The sequence below is a fragment of the Nomia melanderi genome, chromosome 3 (genome assembly GCF_051020985.1).
Source record: "Nomia melanderi isolate GNS246 chromosome 3, iyNomMela1, whole genome shotgun sequence".
NCBI lineage: Eukaryota > Metazoa > Arthropoda > Insecta > Hymenoptera > Halictidae > Nomia > Nomia melanderi.
The window spans coordinates 21,437,000-21,464,278 of record NC_135001.1 but is presented as its reverse complement, the minus strand read 5'-3'; the positions used below and the strand labels follow the sequence as shown (position 1 = coordinate 21,464,278).

The 27,279-nt window shown below is 37.3% G+C and overlaps 1 protein-coding gene across 9 annotated transcripts in view; it reads left to right on the top strand.

The window, feature by feature from the left end:
- Positions 1–27,279, top strand: part of CASK (peripheral plasma membrane protein CASK) — a 296,314-nt gene that overhangs the window by 225,209 nt on the left and 43,826 nt on the right. For all 9 annotated transcript variants that reach the window (XM_031981919.2, XM_031981917.2, XM_031981916.2 and 6 more), the window contains one exon: positions 26,134–26,325. In XM_031981919.2, the coding sequence (XP_031837779.1) occupies positions 26,134–26,325 (192 nt within the window). The remainder of the gene's footprint in view (positions 1–26,133; positions 26,326–27,279) is intronic.

Below are 27,279 nucleotides of genomic sequence, written 5' to 3'. Positions count from 1 at the left end.
TGGAATGTCGCTTATTTAATACCGGCAGTTCATTTCTTTCGTTCCGATATTTCTTGCGTTTCTATTAAGTTTATAATGTGCGCCTATACGTTACAGTTTAAAAACTTCCATTAGTTATCATAAAATTCATGCGAATGACACGTATATTTCAATTTAGTATCGCGAATTTATAAATTGCAATGATCGAACAAATTCAATTCGCTAAATTTAAGTCTATGATATTACCTTAACGCTGCGAAAGGATTAATTTTAATCCTTAATATTGTCTGCAATTAACAGTGCTACTATCTAAAACAGTTATATCCAATAATATTATCTTCTAACAGAAGGTTGGAGGTTTCTATATTAAATATAAATAAATTAAGATCGAAATTTTAGTTTAGTAAATACTTAACAATTACAACATTAATTTAGTAATACTTCTAGTGTAGTAAATACTTGAATTTTATTATTGAAAATAATTGTTGAAGTTCGTTCATACATAGAAATATTTCATTCCATTCGATATGTTTTTTCCTCCGAACCTTCCTGTTCGTCTACAGTCATCTCCAATGTAATAAATTGTTTTGCGAACCTCCGTAAAAATCCGCGTAGCCGAAACTCCGGTTAGCTGGAAACCAATAAAATCATTTAGAGTTTTCCACGCAGCGTGAATTGACCGCGCTGCCCCTACAAACATGTCCAGAAAAACTGGAAGCCACACGGATTAATTGTTTCGGTTTATAATGAAGATACTCATCCGTTTGCACGGTCGGTAACATCGATAAATATGTACACCCTGGTGTGTGTGTATAATACACCTGTGGGTATTAATATAACCGCATGACAACCACCATTGTATTTTTATCGCGCGTTTACCGCGCAATCAGAGCCGCCATATTGGAACGACGACAGTCAGAGCCGTAACGCTACGGGCTATAACTTTCCTATTATTACAGCGAACATAAAAACAGCATTTCACAAGCTATGAATGGAGGATACACAATCGTTTGTTTCCTGGATACTCGAATTGCTTGATTTGTTATTAACAGCGAGAGCCGTTTTTAAACTGAACATTCATTTATTCTTAAATTGGAGGCATGTTAACACATTGCGCGCTGGCTCCGCGATAATGAATGGTTTTTAGTCTATCGTTTAATTGCTAATACGTTTATGTTACAGTTTAGATATGTATAACACAAATACAAAGTAAAATTTACAAAATCGAATTTCTTTTTCTCTTCCGTAAATTAGAAATTTTGGTTTAATCGATGTTTAAAACTGTACCAATGTAATCAACGACGAACAGCGTTTTTAGTCGCTGAAATTTAGCCAGTAACGAAAAATCACATTTTTATATGAAGACACTTAGCTAGGTAAATTCGTTAATTACCGTGGCATTGGAAAAAATATGAAATTTAATTCGAATTGATTATCTGTTTAAAATATATTACAATATGATATCTGAGTTTTTTTATGTATAGGGATATAAGTTGACAGTGAAAATTGCCATCACAATTCAGTTTTCTGAAAATTAGCCGGTAATGTGTTAATTTATTAATATTCCTTCATTCAATTACACGATTCCCTAAAAAGTAACAATGCTGTGTAAAATATTTGTACAGTGGTATTTTAAGACTAATTTAAAAACGCTGTTCGTCGTAAAAACGTGACGCTAACTGTCCAAACTGAAAGAAAAGTTAAATCACGAATCATTTCATCATCCCTATTTTTTGTTACCAGAGCTGTCCACGGTGCGTAAATTCAAGAGTGATGTAATAAATATTTCCAGAGCCATATTTTATTCGTATATATACCTTGTCAAACATTCTGCCTGAAATAATAATCGTCCTTTTCAATCAACGTGACTCGAACATCGTGTTTCGCTCGACATAAATACGAAGGATGTTAACCGAATTAGTAAATAAATCATCATTATCAGCCGCAAGCAATTACGAGGATACCAAATTTTATACAAATTCCTATCGTTAACACGTTGACCTCACGGTGATCACGTATGACTGATCGAACCGTTCGAAACGACCCCAATAGGATGAATGTTATCAAATAAAAATATCTATTTTTATTACATATTGCTTTTGTAACACTAGAACTACCGTACTAGTCAAATTGACTGGTTTCAATTTTTGTTTCGCAATTTTTGATATCTTCGAAGCATTGAATATTCGAAATGATTTTGAAAATAGTTTCACTTGAATACTATGAATGTCTGAAAAAACCGAAAATAATCTATTTTTACAATTTCTATGGGAATTGCATATTAATCGTATTAAATGCTCGGTAGTTCTAGTGTTAAAATGTATAATGAGGAAATATAAATGGAAGAATTAGAGTACTCTAATAGAATCTTTTATTTTCTTCTTTGATACGGAAAATATAATTTCTCTGTTTTCCCATCTCGGTAGTTCTAGTGTTAATATTCATTATAAATATCATATACATAATATTACAAATATTCTATGCAAACATTATACACAGTATTAGATTCAGTAACTATAGCACTTATATATATATCATAAAACGACTATTTACAACATTCCACACATCGTAAAACGAAAACTGTCCTAAACAATTCCATCTCCATCATGAATAGAATGAAAATGTTCTAACGCGAAATATGCGGCGGCCGGCGTCTGCTCTAAACGCGCGGTATCCGTTCTCGCAGCCATTATACGTCTAATCTCAGTCGAATTAAATCCGCTAATTAAATGTATCAGCGGAAGGGGAAATAGTTGTAGCCGGTGTTGCGCCCTGTCTTCGGGGGACCGACGGAGCTGAAAATTAGAGGCAGCCCCGATTCAAGGTCGGCTCGAATCGATTTTAGTAAGTAACTCTATCCAGGGTTGCGCATCGTTGAACTTGCAACTGGCAGGAAGCTGGGAGAACGTTGTGGAAGAGAGGAAATCTAATTTAAAAGATAAGCGACCGCCGTGCAGCTAGATACCCCGGACGGTTTAGTGCATACTTATCGAAGGATCTGCTCTGGATACCGACGCCAATTTCGAATGCCTGCACCTTTCACCGACACGAAGGCGTACACGTAATGGGACGTAACCGCAACGGAATAGATTAAAAGGCTACAAAAGACCCGTTTTCGAGCGCTGTTGTCGAAACGCCGCCACCGCCGCTGCTCGTGGCCGGATATTTTTTTCAAACACGCTACTAAACTCTATATCACGCGATACGTTAGTCAGGCTTAACATTGGAACTACGTAACAGTCAAAATGACTGGTTTTCTTGTTTCGCTGTTATTGATAAGAAACTGAAAATAATCTATTAGTACAATTTTATAGGAATTGCATATTAACTCTTTGCACTCCACAGGCTCCTGTCAGTCGCCACTCGATTTGGCACAGAAAAATTATGGAGTATAATATTTAATGTTAAGCTTCGTGTGATGTTCATTAATATGTGAAATATTAAAATGAAACAGCCTCTTTCTTCAATTTATATATGATTTTTCCTGAAGCTAGTTTTAAGCAATGTTAATTATATTCCATCGGAGAGTGTTGGGTATTTTTGGTAGAAAACTCTTGGAGTGCAAAGGGTTAATCGTATTAAATGCTCGGTAGTTCTAGTGTTAAGCATTGTTTCGATGAAATTATATTTTAAGACCGTTGCTCGGAACGGTTATCCCGTTCAAGCAATTTCGAGCGTGTTAAATGAGATCGAAATGATTGAAGGATTGAAACGACACGTTTAAAACTTCGTTTTTCTTTCCCGGGTATTGACACTTCGATCGTTTATTCTGTGTACAGAGACGGCTATTTATGATTTTCATTTAGGATTTTGTATTTATCGTGTACTTTGTATTTTGGGCTTTTGGTAGGACTGCATGTTGTTTCGAATATTGAACGATATTACCGGGTACTGTGTTTCGTAGTTAATACGAAATTTTGTTTTGAAAATATAAGATAATTCGAATATAAGATAATTGATATAAACTGTTAAGATATAGTATTTCTGAAAGTTATCTTAAGATAACAGTTATTTTATCGGATGGATGATTTTAATATTAGACGGTATTCAGCGAATTATGTATGAAAATAATTACTTCGACACAATTTTATTCAATACTTCATTTTTAGCGAATCACCAGCGATGTTTTCCTAAATTGTTGCATAGTTCTAAACTCTACAAAGATAAATTGCACGTGCAATCATCGTTACCCAAGCAAACAATTGAATAAAAGATGAAGTAAATATCAGTCGATGAGATAAAGTGTATACCGAAGGATAATAAGTCTCTTGCCTGCATTCTAGGATGGTTCCTTTGTCTAAATTCGATCTTATTCTCCTACACACTGCCGAAGAGATAATTGAGAACCATTTTTATCGCTAAATTAATTTCCTCCAAGTTTTTTCCATGATTACAACGAGCTCTATAGACTTGTTCAACCGTTATTAGGGAATTGATGAAGGAGCTGGCGCCGCGGCAAACTTGAGAATATATACAATATCGAATTCCCTATTATTATTCACCTGAAACTTCGTAAATCAAATTGGCTTCGTAAAAATGCAGAAGAATATTCAATTCCTGGAAGCAAATGTAATGAATTTGACTTTTCGCCTGTGCCGTTGCACCATTTTGAGATGTGTAACATTTTTTTCTAGTCCTCCAGTTTTCACGTTCACATTTTAGATTATTTTACCTTCGAGTACGCAGAAAAATTATTTACAGCGGTCACTTTTCAGAACAGTAAATATGCAACATGTGTAACATAATATAAAAATTTTATTTTGATGGAAACTATATTTCCGTCGAAATTTAGTTCATAAAATTTCATTCCGAGTACCCGTCCGCGTCGCCGTGTCGAATAGAAAAACGATTACTAAAATTATTGGGCATTTTGCATTTTTCCTAGTTACAAATAAATGCGTTTGTTCAATTTTTCAATTACCGTGTTATAGTCGATTGTACCGACTCCTGAAAACTGGTTATATTATTATAAACCATCAATAATTCTTCGTTTTAGATTGTACATACACATTATACACTTATTATATGTTTATCGTTAATTTAAAACTTCCACGTTTGATCATGGAAGTTTGCATCTGTTTAAAAATTCGTAGCTTATTAACTCTTTGCATTCGAAGCTGTTTCTCACTGACATTACCAGTAACTGGAAGTAATTTTAATAGAAAAAGCGTATTAACATATAAATAAATAATACGCGTATGAAAAAAAAGTCATAGATGTATCTTACTGTTTTCTATCGATTATAGATATAAATGTTATAATATATTTCATAACAAAATTTTACAGTAATGACAAATTTTAACACGTTGACTGCCACGGAGTCACCGATGACGGGAGCTTCCAAATGACTTGGAAACAATTATACCTCGTAAGATAACTGACACCCAAGAAAAATGTTCAACAGCGTAAATAAATAGATAATAAGTAACTTAAAAAGAAATAATTATCAATTATTCGATACCACAATTCTTATTTTCCTTATAAAAGAAAAAATGACACATGAAACGCTGAAATTTTCTCTGACAGTCAGCGTGTTAAATGACTGTGCCACGGGACCTCCGAGTGCAAAGGGTTAATCGTTTCATTAAAACCCGAGTAGTTACCATCGTGGAAATAAAACTACACTCTGAACTAACGAACCCTGTTGTAATATTAACCCTTTGCACTCGGAAGTATTTCGTTAGAAATATTCAACATTTTCTCTACCTAGACACAGACGATATTTTCTTAAATTAACTCAAAGAAAAATTGCAAGTGAATTGAGAAACAAAGCTTTTCATCCCAATAATTCCCTAAATTTCATAGGTTTACTGTATGAAATCAAATGGTGAGTGTCACATCTCGAGTGCAAAGGGTTAAGCACCTAATACCGATGGTAAGACAGGATCTGCGAATTGCCTCAACAACACCGTCCATATACGTCACTTTGAAACGTCGTAACTCCGCCATCAAAGTATCATAACCCGCGCTACTCTCCTTACATTAAATATTCCTTTACCGCACGCCCGGCCGAAATTGTAACCCCTCGCCGAGCGAACGCTGCCTTCCACTCCGTTTAATATTTCACGATTTTATTTTTTCCCGTAACACGCATAAATTTCAAATTATTCCCCGCAGAACCTGCTGCTCGCGCAGATCGAGATGTAAGTCGAGTTTTAATTTATCCGCGTTTCCTTTCTTCCATCAGCCAGAAGCAAACGTTGATGTTTCTGTTATCTCGGAGAACTGTCTGAAAGGCGAATAAACAAACATCTCCGCTGAAAAAATTGAAGTACAAAGAAATTCCAGCCTCTCGCGTTCTATATTAAAAGATTCTTTTTAAGTTTCATAAATTTCAATCGCCAGGCATTAATATTTCCACCGTGAGATACAAAAATAGCGATGGCAACATTCCATCGAATTCCAACGCGACACGTTTTCTTTCTTCTGCAGTCCCTCGCCTTCCGATCACCTTTATCGCGATAATACGCGTCACAGTTATTTCGGCGTTAATAATTTATCAGGGAGCAAACGAGTTCCATATTGTACGTGTATTTACGCAACGAACAAAAACGAAATATTCATGTAGTTAAAATGATATTGTATTGTACTTTCCGTTGTCTGGATTTAAGGAAATTATTGAATCGATTCATCATTGCACGCCGGATGTTTGACTATCCTCCGATTTTACGGAATAAAATAATTCTCAATAAATAACGCGAATTATTGAAAACATTGGAGATTAAACCTACTGTTTACGAGGCTGAATTATGTTAAAACATGAACGTTTGGGATTTAAGGATGAACTTAATGTCGCATTAACTTGCAATTAAATTCAGCTAATCAATTTTACCGGTGAATTGCCGTGGGATATTAGATTTCTAAATCATTAAAATCATTTTCTCTGTGGTTCTTGCGACTGAAATTTCATGTTTCTTGTGAAATACTAATCCTTGCCGAATATAAGCTCCCCGAATGCAGAAATATGTAACGAGTCACTTGGCTTCGCTGTTCTCCTTTTTCGGATTAATGGAGATGAAACATAAAAAGGGCAGTATGATAGCTGTGTCCGTGTATCTAACGACGGAATGAATAAGCTTCGACTGAAACACACATTGGAATTGTACAGAACGCACTTTGGTACACAAGGTTTTATATCGGGGAAAAGTAGTCTCTCCACCGTTATTGAAACATGAATTTCCACGTCATCGTTTATTTGAATATTCTTTCTGCTCTTGTACTTGCATCTTTGCTTTCTAAGGATTTTCCCGTATTCGTACGAATGGAAATTTTGTTTCGTGGTTGAAACTATGATGAATTCTACGCATTATTATTAAGGAGATACTTAACCCTTAGTACTGCAGGTTGTTTTGTAATCTATCAGCAATTGCAACTAATTTTTATAGTATTCCTAGAAATTAGAAATGCCATAATATTTCTTCGATCTTTTATTTTCCTTAGCACAAAATTTGGATGAGCGGAAAATCGAATAATTTTAGAGTTTCTTTAAAATTCATCGAAATGTTTAATATTATAACTGGTGCAATATTGGAGCCTACAGAGTTCAAAGGGTTAAAGCTGTTATTTTATGTACAATCAGTGAAGTATACTCTTGATTTTATTATCGTTTTCATTTCTAGACAACTACTTCCTCGCGACAATCGCGCGCGTTCGCTGTTCAGTCGTAAAAGAAAAGGGTGTTTCGCTGGAACTCGACCAGCGCACAGGCGCAATTTACATTTTATCTAAAGGGGTTAAAAGCGAATAGCTGCGAATTCAGGGACTCTGCGCCGCGTTGGTTGAAGGCTACGGACCGCGTGCTTCATGTATTCGATGAATCTCATTCGCCGGTTAATAACAACTCTAGAGTACTTCACATGCACGCAAAAGAAGTGCACCCGCTGTGTGGAGTCGGAACGCTGAGTATCATTCAAATCTTTCAGGAATCTCGTTGTGGCCGCGGAAACATTCATTCGCGACAAGATCTTGTTCGTTTATTCTAAACCGTCGCGATGAACGTTACTCGGCGTTTTTTTCCCTTCCCGATCATGATCTGTCGCAATTTCTAGCGAATTTCCTGGTTTAAACTGCAGCTTCCGCTAATATTTATAGATCATCTAATCTATACCGACTGCGCGTTTATTTTAACCCTTTGACGAATGTCGCCATTTTGCTGAGATCAAACCTCCATGTTTGCAATATCCAGTTGTGAACAAATAATTTAACTGTTCGAACAGCAAGAAATCAGTACACAGTTTCCTTATTCTCTATGATTTAAGCATTCAGTGTTTAATTTGGCAGAATTTGCAAAAGCTTTTGTATACTTTTAACAATCTTCGTCCGCGAAAGGTTAAATATTTTAATGAATCTTAAAGAAACTACCCTAAAATTATTCAATTTTCCACTCATCCGAATTTTGTACCAAGTTTGGAATACCTAGTTGTGAACAAATGACTCAACTGTTCGAACAGCAGGAAATCAGTACACAGTGTCCTTATTCTCCATGATTTAAGCATTCAGTGTTTAATTTAGCAGAATTTGCAAAAGATTTTGTATACTTTCAACGATCTTCGTCCGCAAAGGGTTGAACCATCGAAGAAACAGAAAAAGTTAACAAACAACAAAATTCCGATTATCCGACACGTTTGCGACCAGTTTTGTGGTGTTCTAAATCCCGACATAGTTGATATCAATTACAAGCTCATCAGATATTTTACGAAATTGGCGGATAGAGGACGTCTCTAATCGCCAGTACGTTAAATCCCTGCGTACTCTGGTCCTCCATTCGAAAATTTCCACAGAAAAATTCTGGGAGTTTCAAGGGGCTGACATTTATGGAACCCTATTGAATTATTTCTAGCACTCCGCGCGTATGGCTATTGTACGGTGCGTTATTTAAGCGCAGTATAAATCAGAAGTAATCCGTTGGCCGCGTGTTCCATGATTTTACTTCGCGCCGCGGAACTTTAGTGGCCGGTATAACATTAACATAAAACCATACGCGGTAATCTGAACGCACGCCGGAGCGTCAATGAAGTGTGGTGGCACAAAAGCCGTGAAACTAGAGCAGTACACAGACAATGGCATCGTTTTAGTAGAATTAATTGAAATTTACCTGGCCCTGTTGTTCCTCGACTGATCCTCGAACGCCATGACAACAGTCGGAGCCAGCGGCTATTTATAATTTCATAATTCTAGGCCGCGACGCGCGTGTATGCGCGTGTCCGACGATCGAACTGAAACACTTCGAATTGGAAAAGGGAGCGTGGAAACGTCGTGACACGGTGACCAACATTTATATACGTGGAACAATACCGAAAACATCAATCAGACCCTGTTTCATTACGAAAAACAGCAACATCGCTGAAAACGCAAAGAACTGTTGTATTTTGGTATTTCCTAATGTATTTCATATTTTAAATAAATGATCAATTCGATTTGAATTTAATATTTGTTTAGATGCTGTGGTAATTAGCGAAGTTGCATAGCTAAGAATCTATATAAAAACGAGATTTCTCGTTGCCAGTACGCAATGTATTAACAACTTACTTTAATAACTAGTAATACAATTGGGTATAATATATGACACGTTGGCAGCGACGGAGCCACTATAGTGGCGCGTGCCTAAGAGGTTAACGTTCAAATTAGATTAGATTGTGTCCCGGCGAATGCTACAAAAATTCAATGCGATCTTTCGAAACGAGAGCACACCTGAAAAGAAGACAATAAGCATTCAACCGTGATCAATCTTTCCCTCCGGTGATTCTGTTTCACGCTGCTACCAGCCCTCCGCCCATTCTTTCGCGAGCGACTCCGTTTATAATTGTCCACCATTAAGTAAGCTCATAGTTACCAGCCCGGATAGCGGAGCGTGCAACCGACGAGGATCGGCCCTCGTACCTAACTTCGTCCGCTCGGCGCACCCTTCACCGAGCGTGTTCCTCCTCCTCCACCCTATCATCTGCATAATTTCGCGACCACCGGAGCAAAATCGTGCATACTCGAAAGTTGCCGAGGGCCCGGAATTGTGCGGTACCATCGCACGAGCTAGGAATCAATGACACGTCCAGCTGATTTTAGAATCAATTGATCGGAATGTAATTTTCACTTGCTCGTGGATTAATTCCTTGACCGCTTGCGCTGGAAAGACATGAGACGCACGTCGAGACCTTTCTGTTCGAAAAATCTTAATGATGTCTACACATCGATGATTTTGTGTTACGTCTATTGGGTTACTTCGAAATATATCACTCTATACAGAATGATTAACAAAGTAAGTGCACATATCAGCGTAAAATAAGTAAAAACGAAATTCATCGCAAGAATCTTTGCCAAATTTCTGAATTCATTTATAGTGCGAGCGGTTAACGGTCGAACTACCGAGCGGTTGATACGATTAACCCTTTGCACTCAAGAGGCGACTTCCAGGCGCGAGATGATTTGATACAGTGAAATTATAAACTTTTGTATTTATATTTAACTTTGTATACTGCATCAATACGTGAAATATTGAAAGAAAGTAGCTTTGTTCCCTAATTTGTGTGTGATTTCTTGATAAATTTATTTTAAAGAATCTTATCTACGTCTAATTGGAAAGTATTGAATATTTCAAGTGAAAAACTTGAGTGCAAAGGGTTAGCTCTTAGCACTCCAGATGGTTTCATAACGTGTCAGCAACTCCTAACAATTTTTATGGTAGTTCTACTGAAAATTAACAATGTTATAACATTTCTTAGACTTTTAATTCCCTTCTTAGTATAAACTTTGTATATGTGAAAGATCTAATAATCTTAATGCAGTTTTCTGAAATGCTATAACATTTCTTCGATCTTTTATTTTCCTTAGTACAAAATTTGGATGTGCGAGAAATCGAATAATTTTAGTTTCTTTAAGATTCATTAAAATATTTAATATTAGAACTGGTGCAATATTGGAGCCTACAGAGTTCAAAGGGTTAATATGTAATCCTTCCGAAAATTATGACCGATTTTTCTTAGTTTCTCTGTGAAATGTATTCGTTATTCTATACAAGTGAAACTACTTATACTTCGAAAATCATTTTCAATATTTAACACTTTTAAGATACCAACGATTGCGAAATAAGAAAACTGAAATACACAGACGCCCGAAATTCAGATTGAAATTCGGTTGCAACCCAGGAGAAAAATTTTATTCACCTTCGCTGGTAACTTGATGGCGAGTTTTAATGCGTCCGTTATTTCCATAGACTCGTGAAACGTCTTATCGTTAAGGATTTTAGAAAATAATGGTCCGGCAAGGTTGTTTTTAACGCCGTTAAAATCTTGATGGGACATCAAATTTATTATTTAGTGAATTTCAGCACACGCGTTCGTTTATCCTGTGGCTTTACATACTTTAAACACAAATATTTGCGCGCGTGTAATGAATATTCTAATAAACCCACGCAAACTCTTCACGTAAATATTATTCATCGAAATTACTTCGTATATTACAAATGATTTCACATTTAACTAAATCCCACGCCGATCGATACACCTTTCATTTACTGCAGAACGTACTCTTGAAAATCATAAATTTGCTTGGATCTCGCCGTATGGAATCGTTGTAATAGATATTGAATTCAGCTGTAAGATTTCATATTGCTACTTTACATATCCCATACTGCATTATCTCGTTTTATTCGCGCAAGTCGTAATCCTGGTTCCATCTGAGTTTTCTATAGAAGCTTCTCGGTCCCCTGGAAAATAAATTCTATCAACCGTGAAAATCTATTCTTGCGATATCTAATAAAATGTGATACGGTTTATCAAGAACAGGTTGATTCGTGTCTCGCAGAAAATTTGTGAACCGATCTTGTTTCGTCGGTTGGAAATGCAGCAAATGAGGTCAATGTATTTCATTAAATTTTCACCGTGCGACGTGTGAGTACACGTTAAAAATTCATGAACGTGCAACGTCTAATCGTGAATATTGAAAGTATTAGGACAAATTAGTACCGGTTTAAAGTTTGCAATAAATAATGTTTTAGGACAACGAGGGGACAATTTTACGACACGGGAATTATTCTTAGAGATAGTTCAGCGTAGAAATCAACGATTGTCTAGTTTTTTTCACTTCAGTCCAGACGTAAAGTCGTGTTCCAGAGGGTCTGTTAGAATTTTAGAAAAGTGTCCTCAAGGATTTTGACCTAGTGGAATTTCCCCAGCGTTGCCAAACATCCGTTCAGCGTAGCGACCAACTCCGCCACCCCCGCTCCAGGAAACCCGCGCTACAGGCGGACTGGAAGGGGATGAGACAGGAGTAGGTATCTTGCGTAGGAAGGGATAGAAAAACCGCCCCTGAGGCCCGCCTTCGTATATCGAGAGGGAGGGAGTAGGTCCAGGATCAGTATAAAAACCCTTCGAACAGTCAGAAAAAAGATCAGTTTGACAGTCAGTATAAGTATCAGTTCAGAATCAGTTCAGTAAAATCAGTACCAGTTCAGTTCAGAGTCAGAAGTAGTTGAGAATCAGCTCAGCTTCAATCAGAATCGGTTTAGAATCAAGTCGGAATCAGTTGAGAATCAGCTCAGCTTCAATCAGAATCAGTTGAGAATCAAGTCAGAATCAGTTGAGAATCAGCTCAGCTTCAATCCGAATCAGTTTAGAATCAAGTCGGAATCAGTTGAGAATCAGCTCAGCTTCAATCAGAATCGGTTTAGAATCAAGTCAGAATCAGTTGAGAATCAGCTCAGCTTCAATCAGAATCAGTTTAGAATCAGCTCAGCTATCAGTAAATCAGTCATTTAGTCCCAACATTGGGTGGTCCTTCGAAAAACTCGTTTATCATTTTAGAATACTCGCGTTAAATAAAGCCGCCTCGAAACATGTTCAACAAATTTCCATTGCGTTGCGAATTAATTCGATACCGCACAGCAATATCCGTCGTTCATATCGCTGTTACGTTAATTCGTAACGTTGCAGTTCTCGGTTCGCGAGTTTGCTTAAAAAATTCCGCAGGAAAAACCAGTTCTTTATTAAAACTGATGACCAGCAAACAATCCGGAGGCCTGTGAAGAGCATTGTTGATTTTTCGACGCAGAACGTTAAGTAATTAGTACACGTTACGGCGCCGTTCCGCGCACGCTGGACATTAAATATTTTGTTTGAAATTAGATTATAAAATTCTATGCATAATTTCGTTTATTCGTTTTCTCCGACGGAGAGTATTAAAAAAATTCCACCCGGTGCGTAAAACGTTTAATTACTACTTTGTAAATAATTTCAGCTTCTCACGTTGCGAATTAACGTCGCGAGCAACAGACGCTTCGAAAACTCTTATTGCAGAGTTTTTCGTTCGAAAAACGACTTCATTTGGTCGTAGTTTATTTTCAAAATATGTTCTCTCGGTTTTACAATTACCGGGGATAAATAAAATGTATTGCCTCATTTATCGGGGACCGGGTGATTAAGTCAAACCGTGGAAAATTCACATTTCTCGCGTCCGAGTAACAGTCACAATTGACTAATTGATATTTAATACTAATTATGTACCTATAAAAGTATAAATTAATAATGACTGGTGAAACTAACGTGTAAAATACATTATATTAATGTGAATATCGAAATATAATACATATCACAAATCAACAATCACAAAGATGTCTACGACAATAGAAGTCAAAGCGAATTTCAACAAATCCCACGTCTTGATATTTACATTACGAAAATCGTTAAACCGTTAATTAATAAAATGACCGTTTGTCTTCTAGTGAAAGTATAATTAATTTTAGATTTATAAATGAAGTATCCTCAGTCTTTTGGTCCGAATATTCGTTTGAATTTTAGTGCAATAAAAATCTCAGTAAACTTACCCTTTTAATTTTGATAAAACACTGAAAATCTTTCGTTTTCGCTGCTACAACGATCGATTTAACGAGCCGCGGTAGAATTCTTAGCTGCCCGACGTAATGGTAGGTGCATTTTATGTCGACAAACGACGATTACATCGACGAACGTTGTCACGTTGGCTCTATTCTTGATTCGAACTGCGGGACCAATTTGAAAGCACTTCCGGGGCGGCGCGAGAAGAATGGCGGGACGTTGCCGCTTTCCCCCGGAATCGACTTCGCTTTGTTAGGCATTCACGGTTTTAAAACCCCCCGCGAAACGACTGCTCGATATTTCGAAATTGGCCACGTGTCGTGCCTTTTTTTCTGTGCCGCCGCGAGACGCCGGGGCATTCGCGTCGCGGCTATAATTGCGTTTCCGCTATAATTCTTCCCTTCCACGGCCGAAGTGAAATATTCAACGTAATTTCGCAGGCGTCGCGACGAAGGCAATGCTACGTAATTGTGCTTTGTCAACTTGAATATTTTTTTCCTCCGCGGGGAGAGAACGCTTCTTGCGAAACATTGTCTTCGCTCGCGCCCGGGTGAAAGATGGCGAGACCGAACGCAGTTGATATTAAAACCGTGAACGGGTTTGTCGTTAACGTCAATCTTTCCGGGGTTAATCCGTGCTGAAACAATTCGTCTCGAATAAATGGAACTCCGAGTGTCGTTTGATTGCTTGAAAATAGGAAATAATGACTTTTATGTGATAACTATGGACTATGGATCTTTAGATTTCAGTTTTTAATAATGTAATTAGGGAAACAGAATTACTATAGAGAATGGGTTTTTCCAATAAATATTCTAAAGAATGCATAGTTTTATAGATTTTGTATAGTTTTTGGTATTGTGTGCATTCTATGCAATTTTCCGCTCCCAAATTTCCCACGAGTGTCTATAAATCCGCAGTTTAACGATAACTATTGAGTTTTGAGTATTGAATTATTGATCTTGAGTTATTGAGTCGGCCAAGAATTCTTAGTCGCATTGTGATCGTGCATTGCTCTCGTTTGAACCGATTTGGTGCATCGCTATGCGATACAGGGAACGGTGCATACACTTTTACGGTTGGTTCGCCTTCAATGGACTGTTTGATAAAGTTATCGAAGCCGGAAAGTCGTGAAAACAGCGCGCTACTTCTTCCAACTCCCTCGAAACTCTTTGAAACGTTCAGCAACTAGATAAGTCACATGAAACGGACCACGGTTCGGAGAATATTCGTCAAACAAACGATGGATAGTAATGTGTGACGTCTAGGTATACTGCTTGCTTGGTATAGGTATATGATTTACGGTTCTGTTTTCTGTTTCTCGTTTATATCGATGAAGACTTTTAACGAGACTTCTTAGTTATCTCGTCCAAAAGAATTTGCTGTTTGTCCAATTAACACTAGAACTACCGTACCAGTCCAAATGACTGGTTTCGATTTGTTTGTTTAGCAGTTATTGATATTTTCGAAGCATTGAATATTCGAAATGATCTTGAAAATAAATAGTTTCATTTGAGTACTATAATGAATGTCTGAAGAAACCGAAAATAATTGTTACAATTTTTATAGGGATTGCATGTTAATCGTATTAAATGCTCGGTAGTTATAGTGTTAAATATTAACCCTTTGAACTCTGTAGGCTCCGATATTGCACCAGTTGTAATATTGAATATTTTAATGAATCAAAGAACCCTAAAATTATTAGATTTTCCACACATCCGAATTTTGTACTGAGAAGGAAAATAAAAGATCGAAGGAATGTTATAGCATTTTTCATTTTCACTAGAGATACTATGAAAATTAGTTGCAGTTGCTGATAGATTATAATATAATAATTAATAATTAATAAAATCACTTTTGTGTTTTAGTGAAAGTATAATATTTAATTTAAGATTTAGAAATTAAGTATCTTCAATCTTTTGGTCTGAATGTTCGTTTGAATTTTATCAACGTTACTCTTAACGTGACACGTTTCTACAACGTATATCTTTTTCAACATCGTTGTCCGAATATTAGTTAATATCGACTCGGTAGACAGATGTTTCAAAACATTTTTTAAGGAATTTTTTACTTTACTTATATCTTGTAATTATAAGACATACAAGCTACTGCAAGCTGTGTCACATTCATATGTATTGACTTTTCTGCGACGCGCCGCCATTTTTGTTTACTCTCCCACTCTTCCCTCCGTTTCTTCGAGAGGATTCTCCTCGACCGTGTTCCTCGATTTTTCCAATTCTATGTTTCCAACGTAGAATCTCTTTTTCGTTCCACCATTCAAAAATCGCACGGCTACAATTATTGGTTTTTGGAGAGAAAATAAAATCACGAATTGTCAATCGACTTAAAAACACGTTGGTAATATTAAGGACAGGACTTGAAATTTTATTGAAACAATTTAATCAATCTCTGATTTTCTTATATACATAGTTATTTAGAAAAGACGCTTTTAGTAATCTTTCACCGGGTTGGAGGTTCTAGCAATTTTCCAGACCTCTGCGTTGATACAAATACATTAAAAAAGCATGGAAAGAAAATTGCAAGTTCCCAGTAAATGCAACTGTTCTGTCACTTCAACATATTTCCGTTGGACAGTCGTTGATAAGAATATTAAACCGACTGTTTGAAATATGGAAATTTCTAGCTAATGTAAGTGCATATTCAGAGCGCCAGAAGAGCCAGATAAATGAAACGAATAATGAAATTATTGAACGCGCTCCTTTCGTTATTCAGACACTGTTAATTAACAAATATTTTTCACTTGCGTATCGCGTAGAGCAGTTTATCTGCGCGAAGAAACTTCCTTTTATAAATTCGTCGTATTTGTCGACTTGAACATTTCGGCCGAATCGTAATGATTTGTACCAGATGAATGCGGTATAAAATTCAAGATTTTAAACTTTCAAACGTTTCAAACTAATGCTGATTCTAGTGTTAAAGCTAGCGTGGAAACTTTACCCTTTGAACTCTGTAGGCTCCGATGCACCAGTTATAATATTAAATATTTCAATGAATCTTAAAGAAACTCTAAAATTATTCGATTTTCCTCACATCCAAATTTTGTACTAAGAAGGAAAATAAAAGATTGAAGGAATGTTATAGCATTTTTCATTTTCACTAGGAATACTATACAAATTTTAGTTGCTGATAGATTACAAAACAAAAGGGTTAAGCCTTTGCACTCGAGTGGTGATTCTCAGTCATTTAATTTGATGCAGTAATACTATAAAATTTGATATTTAATATTGAACTGTGTACAATGCATCGGTGCGTGAAATATTGGGACAAAGAAAGCTTTGTTTGTCAATTTACTTGTGATTTCTCTTTGAGTGTATTTAAAAAACCATCGTATTCGTCTAGTTAGAAAATGTTAAATATTTCTAGCGGAATGTTTCCGAGTGCAAAGGGTTAAAATCTGACGGGGTCGGTCACGTAAGTGTATACCGTGGAGAGAATAAATTCTTTCGGTTCGATTGATTCGCGATATTGACGTATGTCTACGCTTACACGTTTCAAAGTACGTACCTACGTCGCGAGAGAAGATGCTCGGATGAACGAATCGCATGTTTCGCGGCACCGAATAAGAAACAAACGCTGAACAGCGATAAAAGCCGAGTGGTATTGCGCTTCGATGCTTAAAGTTAGCGCCATGCCGGGAGACGGGCGACGGGGCCGCTGCGATGCATGCGTGAAAATGGCGTCTCGCGTCCCGCCTGACAAATGGCGCGATTTACCTTGCCGAGGGTCATTGATTTCTTCCGCTTTATTTATCTGGGGCTGTTCGTCGGAACACGATCGAATATTTATTTGACGAATGGGAAAATGCATCGCGTTCCGCGGCACGCTATTTCAGTCGGTCATTGTGCATTAATCCGTCTACACGATGGCCTACATTCTTCATTGTTCATCTTCCCCATGATTCGTCTTCTTTTCACACCAAAGAATCGCCTTCTGAAATTCTTCATCACATTTTTATCGATATCGAATATTCTATTTGGAACATCATTTTCGCTTACTATTGAAATTCTTTTCTCGTGTTACCGGTGCGGTGAGAATATAGGCGTGTTTCTCGATCCTCATTTATGAATTTTTATTCTATCGGTGTGATGGGTCAGCGCAAGTGTTTCATGATATTGAACACCATCTTTTTCATCGACATTTGTTGTTCCGCGCTATATGGAGTGAATAATTTCACGTGTATTAACCCTTTGACCTCTGTAAGCTCCAATATTGCACCAGTTGTAATATTAAAGATTTCAATGAATCAAAGAAACTACCCTAAAATTATTCGATTTTCCACACATCCGAATTTTGTACCAAGTTTGGAATATCCAGTTGTAAAGGTAAATTAAACACTGAATGCTTAAATCGTAGAGAATAAGGAAACTCTGTACTGATTTCTTGCTGATATTCGTCCGCGAAGGGTTAATGAATCTTAAAGAAACTACCCTAAAATTATTCGATTCTCCACACATCCAAATTTTGTACTGAGAAGGAAAAAGGTGGAAGAAATGTTGCATTTCTAATTTTCGCTAGGAATACTATAAAAATTAGTTGCAGTTGCTGATAGATTACAAAACCATCTGGAGCGCCAAGGGTTGAAAGCTGAAGTTGTTATGATCGAAAGAGTTTGCGGATCGGTCGTCAGGTTCGTCGGATGGATGAGCTGGCATTTGATTGCGGCCCAATACCCACGTGGCAGATACTATGGCACACGGCATTTGCATGGGACAATATTATTCTAGCCGCGAAATCGTAACTGGCTCATTGACGTGCAAACGTGGGCACGAACGGCTGCGGTTCGTCTGGTTTAGGTCACTTCTCGAAACGTTAATCGAAATTTAAATTCTAATTAAACTTTGGACTTCGTTTACATTGCGCGAACAAATGTAAAGAAAGATCAGTTTAATGAGTTCTTGCGTGTACCCCATTTCCTTTTCTTTCATAGCTGAATTTATTTATGAATAAGATTCATGAGTTTCTCATTGTATTTACTCCATTTTATAAAAAACATCCTTCGACATCGCGCAGGGTTAAAACATTTTACCTTCTTTATATGTAACGCGGGTCGCAACTGTTGTTTTGTTAAGTGAATTCTTATTGTCAGAAGAAAATTAGTAATTTATATTGGTATTAAGCATTTGTAGTTCGAGAAAATTTTGGAATTTTATCATTTGAAGAACATTGCGACAACTGTTTTACTAACGCTTCCAAATTAACGGTAACCATAAACTTCCTTTTTGTGCGAAGTAAACGTAAGAACAGCCCCATTTCACGCTCCGCATGTTCAGTACCACCTACCATTTGTTTGTAGTAGGTACCTGAAGAGGGCTTACGAAAAAATGTCGGGAAATTAAAAATGTTGTACAAAGCCAGGAGAAATTTGTTCTACTTTATTCAGTCCGCGTCACAATGTTCATTTTATTTGCTTAAGAATGATAATTTATTTGAATGCTTCGTTACAATAAATTCTAGTTCAAAACTTCGTTTCTACGATATTCGGTTTAAAGCGAGCCGTGTCCCGTGTTCAACGAAAAATTAAGAAGGAAGGGAAAACGACAGTCACATTTCAAAAGGTATGAAACTCTAGAAGCGAAAGATTGAATTTCACATATGTAATGCGGTCAAATCGGACGGCTGCTCATTGTTTTCTTCATTTCGTTCTCCTCTCAATCCGGAAAAACTCTTAATTGACGTCGGACCTTTGACGCTCGAGGGATCTCTAATTAATGAATGCCCAGCGGGGCTCGCGTAATTAACAATGTTAATGCGTTGTGGCTACCAAAACCAACGCGGAATTCTCATGCTTCCGTGTGCTGAAGGCGAGAGTATCTCGCCTTTTTTGCGAAACCGTGTTCCGGGACCAATTTCTAACGCAGTTGAGGTTTCGGAAGGAATGACATTATTAACAGTAGAACTCAAGTTCAGTCTGATTGATTTGTGTTCTCTTATGCAGAATATAGAAGGGCACTCATTGAAATCTCAATTTACTATTATGTTAATCCGCGTATCACTAAATCAAACTATTCAATCATTTTTTAGAGAATTATTTTCTGAACATTTCTAAAAGAAAACACTTTAACCGCTGGATTTATCTTTAGAGATTATCAATACTAAAACGCTCCTGTGTAAATGAATATAGATAATTTCCTTGCCTAGTAGTGTACATATTTATCTGAAAAGATTTAACATATCTTAGTAATCCATAATATTTGATAGTAGACTATATAACGGTAGTTATATAAAATATTTCTAACGGCCATTAATGCGTCAAGTATCAACTGCTCAAAAATTTGGAACGTCTCTGTGTTTCGTTTGACTTTTGAAATATATTAATCTGAAACATGTCCCATTGTGCGCTCTGTTTGCGGCGACTTTCCAAAAACGAGAATATCATTTTATGTTCCAAGGATGAGTCAATAAGTAAGTTACATTTCCCCGACAAACTTTTGTTCCGAAAGAGGTGCGTAACGCAACGGTCGGGACGCGACAAAACGGATGGAACAATGTTGTTGGCGTACAGTACGTTTGCGCATGTTTACGCCAGTCTATCGTGTATTACAGTGTATTAAACGCGGAAGTTCCAACTGCATGCTGTTGTTCGAATTTCACGGGCAAATGAGTATAATCGGGCGCGCGGCGCGTCGAGAATTAGCGTCCAAACGAAATTCCCGGAGTCGATCGGGAATTAATCTATGCAAAACACTTCGAAATAAATGGGAGAAAATATTTTAATGAATTTAATGAATTCTGATATCGTAATAAATAGAATGGGACATTAAACACAATTAAACTTAATATCAATCTCTCTACGATATTAACCCTTTGCACTCGAAAGTTTTTCACTTGAAATATTCAATACTTTCTAGTTAGATGTAGACAAGATTCTTTAAAATAAATTTATCAAGAAATCACACATACATTACTATTTATTATAATAGTTTATTATTTATAATATATTTAACTTAAATTAGAAGGTTAATGGTAAATACCAAAATTTATAATTTTCCTGTATCAAATCATCTGGCGACTAGGAGTCGCCTCTCGAGTGCAAAGGGTTAACATATTCGAATTATTGATATAGGAAACAAATTTCTACTTACTCTTGGTCTCTCCAAGTTACAATAAGTTAGTTTCAATAATAATAACAACAACAATAATAATAATAATAATAATAATAATATTAAAAATAATGTGGTAAGAACAGGAGTCATATCAAAATTGCTCACAGAATAAAAGGGAATCATCACACACATAAATCACAATCTAAAAAGCTACAGTAATTGAAACATGTGTAACAGGAAATTCCTGAATCCAACAACAACATGAACGATAATAATAATAATATTAAAAATAATGTAAGAACAGGAGTCATCAAAATAGGTCAGAGAAAAAAGGGAATCAGCACACACATAAAGCACAATCTAAAAAGCAACAATAATTGAAATGTATGTAATATTTAAAAAATTCCTGAATCCCCGAACATAGATATGAACGGAAACATAGTAGAACCAGATAAAAATCGAGACAGCGAAAGGGAAAAACAATAATAATAATAGAAGTTGTACGGAAGTCACGCGGAACCTCTTTCCAACGAACCCGACAGCGTCCCGACGTTCGAGTCGATGAAACACCAGAGCAGCTCGAATCAGCGTAATATTCCGTCGTTCTGATTTACCCGATTGGTAGGATTGGAGTTCGTTTTGCAGCTGGACGGATCAGCTTCTGTTGTTAGTACCGCTATCGACCGAATTTTCCCGCCGCTTGTTTTCGCGTGGATCGGCCGCTCTCGCGGAATCACGAGAAAATTGGCCCGATATCCCCGCGCTTTCGCGTGTTTCACTTCGCACATGCTTTCCTCCGCGGCCGGGATTTACATATAGATTAGGCGTCCGCGGCGCACGGGAAATAGAAACGTGTCGCGGCTATCGGTGCGAGCCATGCGACGATTTTGGCGCGATTTCAAGTAACCGGCAGTAGGAACGGACGCACACTTATTTCATCGTGTTCCGTCTGTTACTTCGACGGTGGGTGTTTACAGCTGAGTCAGGAAACACGATCGGCTGACTTACCGATTCTTGCCGGGATAAATCAGTACCACTTCTGTCTCCTGATTTTTCGTCCTTTGTAATCGTTTACTAAAACGAGTATGTTAGGTATGAGAACTGAATTTATCACAATTTTTTGGTAAAAATGGTAAAAATACAATATTAAATCATTTGACTGAATTGGATTATCATCATTGCACGTTCATCGAACTGAACGTCATCGCGATGGATAGCATTATTTATAATATAGAAATGTGTGCGAATAATCGTCGTTTAGTAATTTGATTTGCTTGGGGGTCACCGGTGACCCCCATGGCATTCAACGCGTTAACCACTTGCGGTGGAAAGACGTGCCACGTCGAGATGCTTCTGTTACAGGAACGTCAGCGACGTGTACACGTCGACAGGCAATTGTCGCAGAAATGGCAATTTTCCAAATTGATTTGAAACATATAATATGCAAGATTTCTAATAAACAAATTTAGTATTTATAGTAGTGGTTAATCCTATGTATAAAGAGCGAAGTGAAAGATAACCTGTGCGACAATAATTAATCGTATAGCATTCTAGACCTCTAGGAAAAGTTTTTCTTAATTTTCTTTATCTTCAGTGTTGACCTTTCACGACGCCAGCACAGTGAAACCTTTTTCAGAGCTTTCTTTCTCTACCATTTAATTATCATCTCCTTCGATTGTCTAGAATAAAAGATAGCTATAAGCTATCTTTAACGCGTCAGTTTGACGCAGATTGAATTTTACAAACATTATTTGGTAAATATTTCAATCAAACCTAGTGTTAAATGAAACTTTGTATTGCTATGTGGAATATTCAAGTAAAATAGCTTCGTTGCTTAACCCTTAGCAGTCCTATGTCGAGTCAGACATTCTATTTTATTGCAACCTCTACGAGGATTCTTCGAAATATACAAAACCTTAAGCAGATGAAGCTGAATTATCGATTACCCAGTGTTAAGAATTTATTAAGTATCTCCAACGGAGGAAGAGGAATTCAGGAGATTTCAAGAAATTGAAAATTGGGCGTTGGCTGAGAGGTTAAAAATATTTCTTCGAAGAACGGAAGCGTGGAATGTTCGAACGCTTCTGTTGGTCATCGAGCGTGAACACCGGGGGATGTTCGAGGAACGGTCGGGGAGATTCGTGTAATCTATCCTGTCGGGGCTCGCAGGAATTCGAACGATCGTCCCCCGTATCCGCGACGTTCTTCAGACATCGGCACGCCTCCGGCGTATTATTCCGACACTTTGCGACGTACTGGAATGCCGCGCGGCATGCCGTATCGTGCGCCGGCCGCAACGCGAGCAGCCATCCACTCGTCGTCGTCGTCCGCCGTTTCCGTCTTCCGCTTCCTCGAGTCAACCGACGTGACTTTTCCCTCATTAGGGGGCTTGAAAAAGTCTTAGAACCCACTGAACGTGTCGACGACCAAGGAGCTCGAGGAATCGGTGAAAGAACACCGGCCGCCTCTTCCCGCGACGTTTGAGGGTTTAGAGGGTTTACTTTTCCCCCTTTCCGCGGGGTTAAGAGGTTACTCGACCGCCTCACCCTAAGCAGGAAAATTGCCGTTCCAATAACAAATAAGTAGATAGAACTTGATTGTTGATCGAATGAGACCGTAATTTCGCGCTCACGGAGTTTGTACTGTGGGATTAACCCTTTGCACTCGGAAGTTTTTCATTAGAAATATTTGAATATTTTCTGATGAGATGAAATCGATATTTTGTGAAACTATATCGACGAAATCACGCGTACATTGAGGAGCAAAGCTGTTTTATTTGAATATTTTTTAAAATTATGCATTATAGGAAATATAATGTTAAATATTAAATTTTATAGTTTTATTGTATGAAATCAAGTGGTGAGTGAGGGTCACCTCTCAAGTGCAAAGGGTTAACCCTCTATAGGCCGAATTTTTGTTCGTGATTATAAAATCTATGCAGTGTAAAATTAATGAATATCCATATATGAATACGAATTAACACATTGCGTACCGGTAACGAGAAATCTCGTTTTTCTATGAAGAAACTTTATAGAAAATAATATAGACTCCAGTCGCTCGGTTCCAGACACTCTTCCTCGCATTCTTTCAGCCACTCAAGATTTTCCAAACACAGTCACACTACTTACCAAACATGAAGCACACACAGCAAACCATTAATCTCACACTCAGTCACTCATCTGGAAAAACCCTACAATACCTTGGTAGTGCATAACGCAATCTTTGCGAGCCTGGTTGAGAAAAGAACGAAGAATTAACCCTTTGCACTCGAGAGGTGACTCTCGATACAACAAAACTAAAGTTGAATATTTAATATTTCAAATTAACGTTCGCATTGCTACGTGAAATATTCGAATAAAACACCTCTGTCGCTTAATTTATCAATGAATTATCGTTCAATAAGTTTCGAACAATGTGACCTACATCTCGTCGGAAAACGTTGAACATTTGAGAAACATTCAAGTGCAAAGAGTTGACAAATAGGAATCCAGATGCCAAAGGAAAATACGTAAACGTTGAAATGTAAACTTATTCTCTGATAGCGGAAATCGAGGTTGCGCCAGTTTTATAAATAGACTAAACATTGACGCGGAAATTATTTGTTTTCTAATTGGGAGACCGGCTCTTTCGATCAAATATTAACATTGCCCGTGTAAATAACTGCCGCCGGTGTACTGACCGTGTCGCGAAAAGAAAATACGAATATCGGAAAACATTGAAGTTTTGAGATAACTTTTTCCCCTGTTTGTTCAGCAAATAGTTTCCCAATGTGATCGCCGATCATGGAAAAATATTGAAAATCCGGCACACCTTAGCATTCACCGTGGACGGTACGTGTCTGTAAATTTCCGTTGCGCAAACATCCCTGTTTCGCGTAACCGATCCGACACTTTTAACGGCGTATAATGGGGGCTCGGATGAACTGCAGCCGAGCTACCCCGCGAATTCGTCCGTATAATTGAAGTAGTTTGCAGAAGTTCGCGGTTTGAGACGTGTCTGGGCGGGAGTTGGAACTTGGAACACCAAGGCCAAGATTCAACCGCAAATTCGAACGTCCTGTGCAAATAGCTTGTTTCAAGGGACCATCTGTGTGTCGCAATCAAGGAAGCGGTTTGATGAAATGTGCCATTACCAGTGTTTGCCCTAAGAATTGAGGGACTCGGGAAACCAACGGCTAACACCGATTACGGGGCATAATATTTCCGTGAGACAATACCTCGTCTACGAACGTCTTCTGAAACATCGTGGACAAAAGTGGAATATCTTTGTAACATTATTGCACTGCGCGACTCGTTACAATGAATCGAAAGTACGTTGTCTTTTGTTTCTTGAGATCCGGCTCGAAGGATCTTTTGTTGTGGTGCATAACGAATGTTAAATAAATAATCCGTGTGTACTGTACAATGTATCGATATAATTGAAAGTATAACAAACTTAACCCCTTGCTGTACAATGACGAGTGAGACTCGTGAATATTGGTCAATGCGCGTGGATCAAAGAAGAAAACTATTTTGCTATTATCAATATATTATGAAAGAAAATTTGTACATAAAGTGCAGTGGAAACATTTTGCACGAGCTTAGTAGCAGAAGTAAATAATACGGCAAGGGGTTAATAGCAGTACAAAACTGTTTGGTCGCAAACGTGTTGGAAAATAGGAATTTTGTTGTACGTGAACTTTAGTCAAAGAAGATTCTTCGAAATATACAAAACCTTTTGTAGGTTCTGCGAAATCACACATCGAATGCCTAAATAATATGGAATAAGGAAATTATGCCCTGGTTTCTTGTTGTTCGAGTGGGTGAATAATTTGTTTGCAACTTAGTATTACAAACATGAAAGTTCGATCTCGGTAAAGTGTCGACATTCGTCCGCAAAGGGTTAAACCAGGAAATTTGTTAGAAATTGCTGCAGATTTGAATTTCAACAAACCGTTGAATTTCGTTCTAACATTTTTTTCTCAAGAGAAACCTTTAGACCCTATCACTAAGTACACGATAACCTGATTAAAATGAGTTTCGAATAAACGTCACCATAGGAGTATAATGCAATTCACTTTATAATTTTAATCAGCATCGGATGAATAATTCTTCGGTGTCGTCGAAATAATACGGTAACCGTTATCGTATGAAAGGTACAAATATCGAATGGCGTTGAACTTTCGAAACTATATTGTTCCGTTGTTCCTTTCGCGATATTAGTCTGCTTTACGTCACGTTGCGTTAGTTTCCGGCGCGATACTAAATTCCCAACTTTGTTCCTTGTTGCAGGCGCTGTTGCAAGCGCACGATGTAGCCGGACACGAAGTTTACGGCGAAGAAGCCACGAGAGTGACGCCGCCGCCTCTTCTCCCTTATCTGAACGGAGGCGATGATCTCGAGGGTCAGGACGGTGATCTAGACCTCGAAAATGTGACGCGTGTCAGGCTGGTCCAGTTCCAGAAGAACACCGACGAGCCGATGGTAAGACGATTCGAATATTGTTCAAATTTATTTGAATGAATTACGTTAAATTCGATTCGTATAAAAATACTACAAGACTACTGTTAACACTAGGTTTACGGAACACGTCAATTTGACGCAGATTGAATTTTATAAACATTTGGTAAATGTTTCAATCGGTTTTCGTTGATCCAATTACACGAATATGAATCCTGATTGTCTACATCTACAATTTTTAAAATTTCTAAATGGACGAATATCAACTTCCCCAGGAACAATAGAATAAACTGTACAATAAATATTGAATTTTATAAACATTATTTGGTAAATGTTTCAATCGGTTTTCGTTGATCCAATTACACGAATATGAATCCTGATTGTCTGTTTCTACATCTACAATTTCTAAAATTTCTAAATGGACGAATATCAACTTCCCAGAACAATAGAATAAACTGTACAATAAATTCCCGTAAACCTAGTGTTAAGAATATTTTAATACAAAAGTGCAAAATTATTCTTTCTGAAATAAGATAAGTTTTCGTAGTTTGTTTTAATTTTTATGTGGATAAATAATAATTATTACACATCGTAAATAGAAAGACGTACGAAGTGTTTTATGTTTCACAGTTTAGTTTGATTACTTTTATTACTGGTTTCTCGTAGAATCGTTCCTTTGGTTAAATTTTGAGTTTATTATAATATTAACCCTTTGCACTCGAGGCAAACATAAAATTTTCAATTCAATATTAAACCTTGTGTAATCGACACATAAAACATTGAAGTAAAATAGTCTCTTAATTTATAGAAGATAATTAATTGTATTGGTTGCGAAAAGTATCGTTATTATTTAGTCGGAGGGTAATGAATATTTCATGAAAAATATTGTCGAGTGCAAAGGGTTGAGTTACGATCTATGAACGTCGTTCAGGTATAACAACTGAAGGAGCAGCTTGGGAAAGGATATAAATACCGTGT